Source organism: Neodiprion lecontei, chromosome 4 (assembly GCF_021901455.1).
Source record: "Neodiprion lecontei isolate iyNeoLeco1 chromosome 4, iyNeoLeco1.1, whole genome shotgun sequence".
NCBI classification, from domain to species: domain Eukaryota; kingdom Metazoa; phylum Arthropoda; class Insecta; order Hymenoptera; family Diprionidae; genus Neodiprion; species Neodiprion lecontei.
This window is the reverse complement of record NC_060263.1, coordinates 3,091,552-3,106,300: the sequence shown is the minus strand read 5'-3', so window position 1 is coordinate 3,106,300 and position 14,749 is coordinate 3,091,552. Positions and strand designations below refer to the sequence as shown.

Sequence of the window (14,749 nt, the reverse complement as noted above, 5' to 3'; positions counted from 1 at the left end):
TGTATAGTTAGATATCCGAAAGCACGTTCAGGAGCTCTTTCAACAATTACCGACGGTAATCTTCCAGTTTCAACAATATTTATTCGATGATAAGGTTTCGTTGATGCATGTATCTCTAAATATTGAAGTCCACGTGTCTCAAACGCAAAAAAGGATATGAATTTTACGAATTTACAGTGCCATTTATTTATTTCTCCGTCAAATGAAAACTTATTTGAGTGTTTCTCTGTTACTCGAGTTTAACACCTGTGCCATTTCTTTACACATATTTATGCACGTCGAAATCGACCAAGGGACCCCCTTAAAGATCACGCGAGGGGTCGATTGTCGCAGATGGCTATGTCGACCAATCAGCTGATTCGATAAAGATCGACGCGCGATGCGCAAAGGTGTACTGCTAAGGGGGCGCAAAGGTTAGGAAAGCGAGGTCTGCTGAGCTAAGTGGAGTGAAGCAGCAAACGAGCAAGATGCTGCCGTTGGAATGTAAAATGTGTTGACCTCGCGTGGATAGAGAAACGGTGTTTAAAGCGTATTATGGCATCCGTGTTATCCGGAAAAGGATACATGGATGCGGGGAACAATCAGAAGGGCCTTCGTAAGTATTTCCATCATATCTATGTTTTACGATCGACGGCTGATCCTATGCTGACCGAGATAGTACATGCGTGCGCTTTGGTGGGGGACACAAAATTCGTTGATTACGCTGATTGCTACGCTATTTCACGCACACGTTCAAACAATAACAAATTCGCGTGATCCTATCCACTCATTTTCAACCAACATAAAACGTGCTCGTTTAGCAAAAACCCCAGCTGACGCTGTGTTTATCTGCCAAGAGTTGTGCATAATTTTCACTGACGCGTTTATTTATCAGTTATGCGTTGCTATGAGATAGACCCTTGTTACACAACCAGTCGTATAAATTTATGCCGGCATCATTATTGTCATTGTCTATCAATTGTGCTGGTTTTATCACACGCGCCTCTTTAATTCAAATGGAAATCTTGCTGAAAATAAATTGAATTTTCCAGCAGCCCCCGGGGCTGTTGGCAGCCCGGCGGTGGACAAGGGAAAAGAATGGCAAATGGAGCTGCTGATGGAGAAGCTTCGTTCAAAGGCTGCTTCTTTTAAATCCTTTGTCGAAATTGCTAAGAATCTGCGGATGGCCATGCTGGTAGGTTTAATTGAGCTCGATATTAACTGTTTAAGAAGGAGCCTTAGTCTCTAAAGATTAATTTAAATATGTCTAACATATTTATAGGATAAACGATTCGCCCTTGACAGTGTTGAAAAAAATCAACTGCAAAAATGCCTCGATACTTTGCAACATTCCATAAAGGTCACGTCTTTGCAGTCCATGGTAGAACGACTAGAAAGTCTGACAAGGCAGTTAGGGTAAGTGGTTCTCCAAATCTTTCATATCATACCTTCAGATATGTTTAACCCGTGCGAAATGTACCCAATGTGCAGCTATTCAGACATTTTATACTCATCGTATCTTGAATGTTTTATTGCAGACTTAAATTCATGTTGGGGACTTCTGGTACACAACTGTTTATATCATCGGATATGTTTTATCTAGAAGTTCTTTTGGAATCAACTGGTGCTGTCAAAGATGTCAAAATTCATCATGAAGGGAAAAACGAGCAGCAGGTACGAATTTGTTTGAGTAATTAAAAATTTTATGACACATCTTAATGGAAAAGAGTTATCTGAACTAGATCTAACGCTAACAAGAGTAATAAAAAGAAATATAATTTGACAGAGTTGCAAAGAGTTGGTCACCTGTTTGTCCCGAGGAGATTTTGTTGACTTTACGGCTCAACTGGAAGGATTGGCCTCTATCTATCAGCTGAATGCTGAAAAAAAGGTCAAATGCAAAGCTTTCAGTGCTTTGCAGTCCCTCGAAGCAGACTTGGGTACCATAGCCCATTTGCAAACCTTTATGAAGGAACATTTCAATATTGTACACAAAAGCCCAGTTGGTTAGTATTTATTTTATTATTTACCAATTCTTATACTAGATTAAATAACCTGTTTGTTAATTCAGGAATTTTGGAGAAGAGAAAAGGAGGCCACGCGATGAAACTAATTTATTTTGTTTCACCATACGACCTAATTGACCAGGGAAATCGGAACTATGAAATCCTCAGCTCTGAAGCTATTGTCTCCCGAAAAATTGGCCATTCTGTCACAGTGTGTATGGAAGGTTCAACAGCTCATAAGCTACCGACCTCCAATATCATTACTATTAATCGAACACCGTCTGGAAAAAGGTTAGACTATTTTAGAGATATAGTTTTCATGCCAATAGCGATTACATCACTGTCTCGGCTAATACCTAGTTCAACAAATTTTCCACGTGCGTTGAATTTAACTTAACACTTGATTTTCTTCCTCATTCTGTAGCACCCCTTCATACGCTATATTAACTGGAGCAAACTCTTCAATGTTACCTGCTTGTTTCACTTTGAAATTGGCGAAAAAGATGCCACTGTGCCTGGAATTAGTTCACAGAATACAAAAAGTCACGGAACTAGAATGTGGTGATATTTCATCCCCACATCCATTATTAAGTCTGGTAGTACAACACGCAAGCGACGGTCGACTGGATTGTCATAATAACAAAGGCCTTTTTGTGGTAAGTTCCAAATTACCCGTAGTCGAATAGATTTTTTGTGAAATCGTAAAACTTTCGCGAAACTCGTCATTACTCGTGAATATTATCCATTTTACATGTTATGCCGTGTTCATCCAGTATTTTATTAACAGACATTGCCGGATCAGCAGCATTGCTACTTCATGACAGAAAACCGGAATATGGAAGGGGTGCTGGTCAGCAGCATCCCGTTTACGCATCCTGCCCACGTTCCCCAGATCCTGGTGTACCTCAGGCAGCAGGCACTTTTCAATTCGTTACTTGCAAGCTGCGTTAGACCCATGGCACGGCAAGACCCTGAACACACGGTGATGTTTGAGGTCAGTGCTTTGTCTTGGCAACATCTTTCGGTCAGCCTTGAGCACCCCTTTGAAGAAACAATGGCGACAGCAGAACTCGATCTGTCGGACATATCAAACTTGAAATGTAAATTATACGGAGTTAGCATGAGCAACAGTGAGTCTTCGTCAGAACTGGCTGGTAAAGTGTTGCAGAAATGCCTTAGCATCCCCGTAACAATGAGAACGTTGATAAAGACTTGGGAGGGTAGGAATCCTGCTAATTCTAACGCAATGAATAGCAATGGCGGTAATTATAATGTTAATCTTGGTCCTGGCAGAGACCAGAATGGACACAATGGTACAGGTATGCCAGATTTCACCAGTGGAGATGTAAAGATCAAACAGGAACCGGGATTGAACGGTAGCGGAGGTATCGGTAGGCAACAATCGTCGCAGCAGTCTTTTTTAGAAGCCGGAACGGAGAATAGTATCGGTTTTCCGTCTTTTTCCGGCCATTCCGATACAACCACTGCTATGTTGAATCCTCTGCAACTTGGGGCGCTTCTTGGTCAAGCTAAAAACTCTGCAGGTTTGATTAATCCGTTAGTAGAGCGACCTTCTAAGAAAGCGAGAAAAAGAAAAACAGCTGACGGGTTATGGAGAAGTCCGAAGAGGAAAGGTGAGGAGATGAGTGAAATCCTCTTGGAAAGTTCTAGTTCTGATTCGACACCTTTAGGCACACCTACTAGTAGAGATAATCCAAACGAGCTTAGAACTCCGACACCAACTTCGGCTGCTAGTCTTGCAAGTGGTCTTGATTTGTGTAATCTAGACCATGCTGATATTTTAGGAACTGATAAAAGCTCAGATTACGACATGGAGAATGAAAGTGAAATCGTTGAAGTTCACGACTTGCAAGATGTTGAGGAACTATTGAAGCGAGAGAGAAAGTCTAAGAAACGCGAAGACAAGAAGAGCCCTAATTTATTTGAGGACAATAAAAATTTGGTTCCACCGTCAGTTAGTATAACGCCTATTTCCAGCAGCGGAATTGCACAATCATCAAATTATAATTCTGTATTGACAGGAATGGGGCTAGAAAGGCGACCCGGCATTGAGATTATACCTATAGCTTCGTCTCCGCAAACTAGCCTTCCTAGCTCGATCACCATCACACCAATTGCCGGTCCGGCTTCAAAAAACTTGACAGATGAGCGTAGGGACAGGAAGAGTTCAAAAAATAAGACAGAGGATAAAAATAAACTAGAGAAGAAGAGAAAACGGAAGAGAGAAGACAGTCCTATGGGACCTCCGGACAAGCTACCGTTGAAGCCAGATCCTCTGTCAAAACCTGTTTCGGTGAGTATTAAACCTACCGAATCTCCTCCAAATCTGACAACAAGACCTTCGTCACCTGCAGCTACGCTCAGAAAATTTAGTCCGTCTCCTACGCATACTAGTCCGTTAGCTCTTGTTGGAAAGTCGAGCCCTACCCTAAAGCAACCTGTTAACAAACCAATACAAAGTCCCAAACATTCACCTGTTTACAATAGCCCTAAACATACGACGATACCGGCGAGTGTCAGCCCAAAACATGGTACTTCATCGCCAAAACACGGGAGCTCAGCCAGTGCCGGAAAACCCAGCATGTCAGCTTTAAAATCTGCAGCTAATTCACCATCAAGCAAGAATAGCGACGGTATGCCAAAAGCAAAGTCTTCTAATAAAGATTCGAATAGAGATAAAGAGAGGAAAACATCCTCTCTGACTTTTAGCGGGTCCGGACACCAGAGTCCAAAATTGAAATCATCTAGCGCAAAGTTAAAACAATTGGATTTAAATCCAAACGCTGAGACTCCTCCGTCTCTGCCGAGCAGTGGAGGCAGCACGCCTCCGTCAGGTGGTTCGGATATTGGAAAATCAGCTACTGCTCAACAACAAGCAAGGAATAGAAAAGGCTCACTTAGTGCTGTTATTGACAAACTTAAGAATGCCCAACATTGTACAGAAGATGGTAACGGCGGGTCTAAGGGTAGTCAAAAGGACCGAGTTAGTTCTAATAAAGTTGGTGAGGGTAAAAGCGGTAGCAAGACACCTGTGGATACTAAAAATCCAGCTGAATACATGGTAAAACATAGTTCTGAAATGAAAATCACGATCAATAAAAAAGGAACAAAAGACTCTAAGTCTAGTCCTAATCTAAAATCTTCATCAGGATCTTCATCCAGCTCCGGCAACGGGTCACCAAAGACTCACACTGGTCTTAAACCAGGAGTGAATTCAGGCCCTGCGTCTAAGAAACCACAGCAACAAGTCCCCCTGAAATTGCCGGGCAGTTCAGGATCTGGGAACAGCGGCAATAAAGCAAATCTTGCCAGTCAAAAAGTGCCTTCTGTTCAAAAATCCGCTTCTGGATCTAACTCAGGATCGGGTGGTTTACTAGCAAAGGGTGTTTCAGCAAAGTCGTCTGGTTCCCCCAAAATGAATAGCTCAGGTGCAACGGATCTGAGTCGCAACAGGGACAAACCAAGGCCACCAAAATCTGGGGAGAAGAATATATTTGGTTCTAAAGGTTCAGACATTAGAAAAACTTCAAGCCCATCTGCGTTGCGGGAAGAGAGCGAGAGCGAAAGAGCCTTTAAACTATTGGCAGCACATGCATCAATGTCAAATCTACCTAATCTACCGCCTCAGCTTGTTGTCGAGGGACTGATGAAACAACTGGATACTAAATTTCAAATACCAAAATTGTCCGCGCGTGCTAACACAGACGTGGATAAGAAACCAGCAGACAAACTCACGTCATCAGATACTAGTAATAATAGAACTGACGTAAGCAAACTGTTAGATAGTAAACCAGATTCTACGAAAACCCAAGCTGTTTCTCTGTCAAATGCAAAGCCGACAGATGATAGAAGAGAGGTTCAATCAAAGCCGGACAACTTGTGCACAGCTTTAATGCCTGCTAATATTGGAAACAGCAGTCCAAGCTTGATTATGCCGCCGCCCACCGTCAGTCCTCATGATTCTGACGTACCGACTAACTTGTCTATGCAGCCAGCAGACACGGAATCCAGAGAGATTAAAGATATCGCTAACAGACCGTCGCAGTTTCTTAACTGCGCTCCATTGAATCCTGCCAGCAAAGATGACGCTGTATCAAAAACTGATCCCATATCGACACAAAAATCTTATCCTCTAACAAACAGCGGTACTGAGAGTCTCAATTTGAGCACGAAACCGGCTGATGCCGCGTTGAATAAGTACAAAGAGGAGAAAAAGCCGGGGAGCATTTCAGTTGATACCACCATAAAACCGCCACCGTCCTCTCAAGAGGCTGCTGAAATGCTGCTGGACTTTTCTACACCTAAAGAAGTACCGAAATTGACTACTGTCCCTGAAAGAGCTATGGCGCAAGCTGCACCTGTACGAAGGAACACGCCGCCACCTCCACCTCCCACCTTTCCGCCAAGTCCATCAGTCAGTGTTCATATTGTAAAAAGTCCCGCTCCTTCTCCGAGAGTTATACCGCCTTCTCCTCACTCCGCCTCTCCCTGTATAACCGACGACGAATTAATGGACGAAGCACTTGTCGGTATAGGCAAATGAAGGTTACTTAAAATTTAGCTACTTAATTATTACTCATGGTTATTCTGGTCCAGATTAAAAAAGATATAACCAATATAGGGCAGGTCCTCTTTCACAGTTAGAATTCTCGAGTACTGATCGTTTAATTGTTAATCTATTTCTGGAAATAAATTTACAGATTTTATTTTATTTTTTTACCAAAAAATGATTCTCTTCAATTTTTAAATAATCTGTGACCAAAGTGCACTTCCATAGGTATTGACGTAAAAGCTCCCTTTACATTGAAGTTTTCTAATTCGGACAAGGAATTTTCTCATTATTCTCATAGAAAATAATTTTTGAAATCTTTCTGTGCGGCAAATAAGTCATGAAGTACTAATATTGAAAGCAACTACGATTGTCTTAAGCCCATCGATAAAATTTTATCATCAAATGGTGAAAGTCTCTGCTTGCCATGTAAATTTAGCATCGATACTAACAGATTTTCAAATAGTATTTGGATCAGCTATTACCAGATACTGCTGGACAGAAAAATGGAAGCCAATCATTTATTTTAGCTGAAAAATTTTAACAAAGCTTTTCATTTGTAGCTAAGATATATATGTATGTATGTATGTATGTATATTACACACACACACACACACACACACACAAACACACATATAAATCAAGAATCGATATTCGATATTAGCTTTAAGTAATCAAGTGCTGCCATAATGGTAATTATGAATTAACGAAGTGAAATAAAATGAAATAATAATTGTTATTTCAAGCGAAACACTATGTGAGAAAAAGATGATGAATAATTCTAAGTAATTGTAATGTGAGAGTAATTTAATGACTGGTACAAACGTAATATTTGCACAGGTACATATTGACATGAGAAGTAAAGTGGTCAGGTGTATGTAATGTAAACCAGATTTTTATTGGTTGAACCACAATCTACTCATCATTATATAATACGAAGATATAATAATGTTGAATTGTATAGTATCATTGAAGAAAAAAAGACAATTTTCCGTTATAGCAATAAAAACCACGAGATGAAGGATATTTTATTAAACATAATAGAGGAAAGGAGGAAAATAAGAAGATAGAATTATAACTTATGTTTACAATATTATTATTTATTTTTTATTAAATGCACCATTCATGTCATAACAATAATAAAAATAACAATTAGTCATGCATAACGCACGATTTGTAAATACGGAGACATTGAAATTCATTACCATCAGTAGTATCATATGTATGTTGATTAATTTATTGGAACTACTTTATCTAGTTAGCTTATCTTGCTTTATCTGCAGACTTGTTATTTTCATTTTTTATTTACTTCAATTTAGGATTCATTTAAAATATGCCTTTAATGTTAATCAAGTGAACAATAATTCTCATCTCTTGGTTTTTGTCCTTTGATGGCTGAGAATGCAAAACGAAATACAAACAAACTAACGAAATGAAAAATTACAACTTACACAGTATATAAATCGTAAATTAAATTGTATAGAGAAGAGGTTCTATTGTATCAATAATGAGTATAAGAAATGTATGTATAAGACTTGATAATAAATGTTGTTGTTAAGCCTTATTTCTGGTAAAAAAAAAAGATAAGAAAAAAGAAACACTCGTTGCATTGAGATAATTTTGAATGAAAAATGTAATCAAGTGTGGTATAACTAAATTGGATGAGAATAAGTAGGTATATAATACATATGACGATTACAGTGTTACATTTTGATAGATTTATTTGTAAAATACAATAGCTTTTGTACCTTACAATTTGTTATGTTAATTTTTTTGTAGAAATCTATACTTACAAACCTATACATATAATTACTAACTACATCGGCTTTAAAAAAAAATACTACGGAAAAATGAAACAGCGAGAGAGTGAAGGAGAGAGAGAGAGAGAGAGAGATATATGCCAATTATGATTATTGCAAATATATGTCCAGTAACATAGCCATTCATATACACTATAAATTTGTTCTGTCAGATGTGCTACTCCCGTTCTGTATATCTATACATTGCTTCATGCAGCTTGGGTATAACAGTCTTTACAATTTCGTGAAGCGTACAACTAAAACCAATTGATATATAAAAAAAAAAGAGGAGATCAAATGCAATTATAGATAAATCCATTAAGAACTATCAATTACGACGTAGTTATTGTTTCTGGAGAAAATTTCACTTTCTAGAACTTATATTATAGATATAATTGTATTTTATCTAAAGCGATAGCAGCAGCATTTTTCTCAGATTCTGATCAGCTATGACCATACTTCATATTTGAATATTTCTATTAAACATCTCAACGCTCAGAAAATTAAGAATTAGATAAACGGTGACAAGTCCAACTTCTCGGTATAAATAAATCCAAAAACTCGTCTTTGTAAGGTGGACAATTAATCCTAGCGTAATATTCCATTGAATATAAACTCAGTATCATTCCGGTGCCCATGCACAACGTTAGCCACATAAAAACGTTACCCCCTGCTTGTTCGTTTTTTCGAGTTAGAAATACTAATATTAAACCGATACCACCGAACATTACTAACAGCACCGGGTAAAAGAATCTAAACGCAAATGCTAATATGTATTCGTGGAAAATTGCCGATACTGAAAAAACCATAAATGTTGAAAGCATCTTGTTTCGCGGAGCAATTATTTCATAAATATCTTTGTATATGTATGTGTACAGCCAGTCGTGCACTACAACATTCCAAGTACGGTAATACGCGTCGTACGACGTTGAGTTCCACCAGTCCTGTTTGGGCAAAGAGGTAGTGTGATATTAGAATAGCGAAATTGAAAGGACACTTGAACATGCAAGTGCAATGCGCATTAGCAAGTGAAGTAGGTACTCAAAATAAATTTTTGAATTTATATGTGATGCAATAACTCGGTGGATTACAAATTTTTCGCGCGAAGCAGCTCAGTGAGCTTAAAATTTAGCCACGTTAATGAAAACAGGTTTTTCAAACATTTGCCAATCTAATTACGCATTCAAACTCTGGCACAATGAAACAAACATGGCCGCCGTCGACGCGCCGGACGCGTCACTTGCGATTAAATTTCGACTATATGGTCGTTTTCAGTTCACAACAGTAATCGCGGGCTAATTCATGTGAAATGAAACGATGGCAAGAGTGATTTCATCGTAATTTCACCCTTAATGATACTCCGGAATACCAAAGAATCAGCTCGTGAAATGTACTCGCAAAACATATATGACGCGTACCTTGTAGAACATTCTGTCTGCAAATCGCAGCAGTTCTGCAGAGGCGTTCATCCAGGAATGAAGTAAGCAATAAAAACCGCAAAGAAAGGCCAATGTTCCTGGCATCATCGTTCCAAACACGCTAAGCACTAACGCTCGCGGTTCGAGTGGACTGGCGCCGAATTGCCTAAAAACTGGTATCAAAAGACGTTCGAATATAAATGCCATGTAGAACACGACCAATATGACTTCCGTGTAACTCCAAACCACGACTCGCCATCGAATTACTTTCGTTCTGAAAATGAGAAATACGAAATTAGGGCTGACGGTAGTTGCTGTAAAGAATCTAAATTAATTATTTAGAGGATGATCATTTACCGTGGATAATCGTCCCGATATATCAACGTCGGACAAAATAAGTAGTACAAAAACTTTGTAAATCCGGGACAGATTGATGCGTTTGTCTGTTCCGTGTGTGGTTTATAGTTTAAAGTACGGGGTGCCGCACTTCTCACAAACGCGTGCGTTTTCATAACTAAACGAACCTGGAAATTTGTATACTCGTGAAATTATCATCAACTTCTTTGTGTGCAATGTGTGTTGTTTTTATTAGTCCAACTTGCCACTCGAATATTTTGACCTGTGGCAATCAGTGCACCGAGATGCGGTTACCATGATTGATTCGTGGAATTAATTATACGTTTGAAATGGATTCTGTTGTAATCGCAAAGACAGAGTGTTCAGTTGAATGTGCGGTGGCATATAAAGAATATTGAATTGATAATGGAGTAACGGGTTAAATGTGCAATAGGACTTTTGATGAAAGAAAAAATTGGTAACTACACCTGTTCCATTAGTACAGCAACACTAGATGCTGGAGGCAGATCTTCTGTAAGCAATGAGTTTGCTGGGAATATGATAAATAAAATTTGATAGACGATTAAAGCGATCAGCCAGCTATAATCCCAAATCTTTAATTGAATAGCTGTAAGAAGAGAAAGAAAGATAAAAAAAAAAAGAACACGCACAGAATTAGAATTTTCGTTAGGTTGAGTTAATAATTGTTTATACAAAATTCAAAGTGAACATAAATTTGAAAATAAATAGGTATTTCGTGCAATGAAGCGTAAATATGTAATGTGTACATACATACATTTTGGCGCAATGTGAATCCGTTGATGAGCCCAGACACTGAAAGCGACGTAAACTACAAACGTCGAAGCCAGCATGCCGGACCATATCCATAGTACTTTATTAAATTTGCCAAAAGCCATCATTATCGTGGATATGCCAAAATTAGTTCTGTAAACAAAAAGAAAACTACAGACCGCCTTGTTATTTATCCTCATTGCGTCGGTCGCTTTGTAATATATATTTGAACTTCAAATGATAGTATTTGAAGAACAAAAAAATTCATCAACAATTACACGTATGTACTATAAATGATCGAAATTTTTTTATACACTGATCCATAATCGTGGGATCCTGTAGTAACAGGTTCCATTGTATACTTGGTGTACTTACGAACCGGTATCCACGATGTCATAGACTGCAGTGTTTATGAAGAGAATAATTAGAATAACTATAAATATGTGATAAATTGTTTTTATATGTTTGATTTTAAATAAGTCTGTGAGTAAAGAATTCCTCATTAAAAATTTCTTCTCCGGTAGGGATCCATCCTTTAACGATTTTCTGCAAACAAAGGTAGTAACAGTGCATACATTGACCACTGTAAATATATTATGTATATAAATACATATAGTGCGGCAAAAAAATAATAATCCATTGATATATGGTTGGTATAGTAGGTAACTTGATACAGCTAATGTAATAGTTTGAACTTTAATATCTCCAACTCACTGCCTGTTACTATATTTTGTTGTTTCCTGAAATAAATCGTCCGTCTGTTTTCCAGGCTGCATTTCCTCCAATTGCTGCAAAACTCCGGACATTATCAGTTTGATTTGATTGCCGACTTGTTCCATAACATCACTTTCCATTTGCTGTAAGTAAAATAATATACTTTTCATACTTTTATATCGCACGTAGATATATCGTTATTACATGCACGCATTGTGATCTCGCGGTCAAAACTCGTTCCACATTTTTGCATTTATCACATCTGATATATATATGTGACTCTTCTCGGTAAATTCAAAAATGTGGAACGAGTTTTGACCGCGAGATCACAGTGCGTGCATGTATCTAACATATATTATGTATATATACGTAAGCCTGTGTCAATAAGCCACGATCTTTAGTAGTTTATTATGTGCCTTTTTTCATTTCTTTCTCTTCTAGCCGTAATAACATCTCGATTCTTATAAATATACTATAGGTGGCGAAATGTATGTATGCACGTGCGATAGAAGAAGCATCGCGTAATTATAGTGTTGTGCAAAGTCCGACATTGCGATACACAATAGTGCGGTTTGCAGAGAAAAGAAATAATTAAATAATAAGAAAATACAACAGTAATGATCGTCATTCATGCGGGTCGCTTGCGTTGATCCCGCGGATGTCGTAAAGAGTCATCCGCCATAATGATTTGTTTTGATTTCCAATCAGCTATAGGCGTTAGATTCTCTGATACAAAACAAAGAACTTTGCCATGTGATCGTACATACTCAGCTCTTATAGCTGACGTAAATATTCATGAGTAAGAACTTCGTGTTGATCAATTATTCAGGGTCAGTGAAAATCCCTGAGATATATCATCAATACTTGCAATATTTGCAATGCTAATTGCTCATCCTTAAATCTCTGCAATTATATCTAGTTCCTACATTCTTGGCTATACGTAATAAAAATTTTGCATAATTCTGTAAAATATATGAAATTATACAAATGATAAACGAATCACGCACCTGCATCAGATCCCGTATCTTTTCAACCGATATGCTTCGCAGAATATCGTCACCGACTGCCGTCGTTTCATTGGCTGCAGAAGATTTCCGGTCCTCGTTGGCTGTCGAGGAACAAATCAAATCAGTACAAATTCTAATACCAGTACATGTAAATATCTCTCAGTGGACGATGAGCAGTATAATAAACGAAAAAAAAAAAAAAAAAAATTATCTCAAACACTCGACGTACAATCAAACTAATTGTATGAACTGTTTGCGCCGCAATTACGGTGTGATATAACTCTCATAAACAAAGTAAGTACGCGGCACTGATCATCGTTGAACAGGGAGATAATAAAAAAAAATAAAAAAAATTTCTAAATTACTCACGATCAAATTTTTGCAGGGCTTCTTTCGACCGTGTGATAACAGCGTTCCGACGAATGTAAGGAAGGTCTGCACGACGATCTTCGGGCAGTTTATCATTCGCAACAACTGTAGGCTTCACTATACTTTCTTCCATGTCGTGAAGAGAGCCGTTGGCGCAATCCATTATCATAGATCCACTATACTAATCATAAATATCACTCGGACATAGTGATCGTGCGTCTGATGGTGGCCGCAAGTAGATGTCTGAACAGATACGGATAAGCTGTCGCGATATGTTGGTTCCGATGACCACGGGTTTGATTAAAAGTTATAAATCGGGGCCCAACGGGACCATCGTCGGCACGCTGCTGGCTAACTTATAGCCGGTCTTCGCTGTGACGAGCGCGCTTCGTTGATCGCAGTTCAACTGCTGATTCTGAGGTTTGTCGATTGGGTGATCCTCGCTCTTGGATCCCCCGCGCTCTGGCTACTAACGCTTATCTCGAGAACGAAATTACTACGTGCTGGAGTACGGGGTGACAACGACCGTCTGGATGGTTAAATGGGCGTGATGTACAAGAGGAGAGGAAGAGGAGGATCTATGATCATTTGCCAGTTACAATTCGCGGCTTGACGAGTCGCGCGGAGCGCGATCCAATTTTTACGATAGATCCGAAGCATGGGATTATTGTAATTATGCTTTTTGTCGACGCAGATTGTGCGAATCAATTTCGCAGTTCTGTTGCTGTGATGAAACCCAAGTTTCGTCAGAAAACGATTACTGCAAATTCTCACTGCGTCTTTAGTACTCGCGTTGCATTATAACCAAAGTCCCCTCGATGCATACGCACAATTTTCTGATTGAAAAATTTTCCGTCTCATTTACATGTCGCAACAATTATGTACGAAGACTAATTACGTTCGTGATTTCCCTCTGTTACAGGTATGTCTGACGTTTTTCTCACGTTACGGGTGGCATAAGGCGGTGAATCAGAATGGAGATAAAGATAGTAGAAATATTGTTGAGCATCGTCTAACACGCGGATATGTGCACATAGATTGACTTCATAATTGTATATATATATATGTGTGTGTGTGTGCGTGTGTGATATGAACGAAAGTTCCTTCGAATATGAAGATAACTTATCTCCTGAAAAAAACCCTATGTGTAGATATAATAATATATTGTATCCACTATGAATGAAACTCTTTCATCCTAGGCAATATACGTTTTCTTTACATACATAAATTCCGCATTTACCAAAAACGAAGTCATTATACGGTTAAATACGTTCAACAGAAAATTTATTCGTTGAACATGAAGCTTAGTCTGGCTCGTAGAATTAAATGTTTCACAATTATCGCACCTGATGCATTTTTTCGAACATATTCTATTTTTATATAATTTCACCTTCAATTAACCAAATCGTACTTGTAATGTTCACTTTTGAAGAAGATCGAGTTTGGAGTTTTGACGGAGAACCTTACGTGCAGGTATTGAATCTCAAGAGTACGTATTTGTAGGTAATGTGCATACATGCTATCGCTGTACAAGCTATGGAATCTATGGAATTGTATCAACACTATTGTGATGATAATCAGCTGTTTATGACAATTTATGCGACTTTCCGAATGCCACTAAACTGGGAGTAAACATATGATAATTGCAACACGTCACGGTCGCTGAGAAGCGACCCCAATTGTAAGATAACTTGGCAATAACTAATGAGATGATAATGAACAGATTTCATACATTTTATCACAGACATTTCACTTTTAT

At 38.5% G+C, this 14,749-nt stretch overlaps 2 protein-coding genes across 4 annotated transcripts; one reads left to right on the top strand and one right to left on the bottom strand.

The window, feature by feature from the left end:
* The first annotated feature begins 379 nt into the window (after positions 1-379).
* Positions 380-8,629, top strand: LOC107224316 (mediator of RNA polymerase II transcription subunit 1). 2 transcript variants are annotated; one of them, XM_046737848.1, is made up of 8 exons: positions 380-595; positions 1,035-1,174; positions 1,262-1,395; positions 1,518-1,653; positions 1,766-1,985; positions 2,051-2,276; positions 2,410-2,641; positions 2,773-8,629. In XM_046737848.1, exons 1-8 carry the CDS (start codon positions 535-537, stop codon positions 6,547-6,549), a joined length of 4,926 nt encoding a protein of 1,641 aa, XP_046593804.1. In that variant the 5' UTR covers positions 380-534; the 3' UTR covers positions 6,550-8,629. The 2 variants fall into 2 exon arrangements, with proteins under 2 accessions (XP_046593804.1, XP_015519810.1); XM_015664324.2 differs by having other exon boundaries at positions 381-595; positions 1,032-1,174.
* On the bottom strand, positions 8,259-13,407 carry LOC107224311 (sterol O-acyltransferase 1). Of its 2 annotated transcripts, XM_046737851.1 has the most exons (9): positions 12,991-13,405; positions 12,622-12,722; positions 11,615-11,757; positions 11,276-11,446; positions 10,905-11,053; positions 10,597-10,736; positions 10,130-10,296; positions 9,773-10,046; positions 8,259-9,298 (listed from the first exon to the last, which is right to left on the bottom strand). In XM_046737851.1, exons 1-9 carry the CDS (start codon positions 13,157-13,159, stop codon positions 8,858-8,860), a joined length of 1,755 nt encoding a protein of 584 aa, XP_046593807.1. In that variant the 5' UTR covers positions 13,160-13,405; the 3' UTR covers positions 8,259-8,857. The 2 variants fall into 2 exon arrangements, with proteins under 2 accessions (XP_046593807.1, XP_046593808.1); XM_046737852.1 differs by lacking the exon at positions 11,276-11,446 and having other exon boundaries at positions 12,991-13,407.
* Between the last annotated feature and the right edge of the window lie 1,342 nt (positions 13,408-14,749).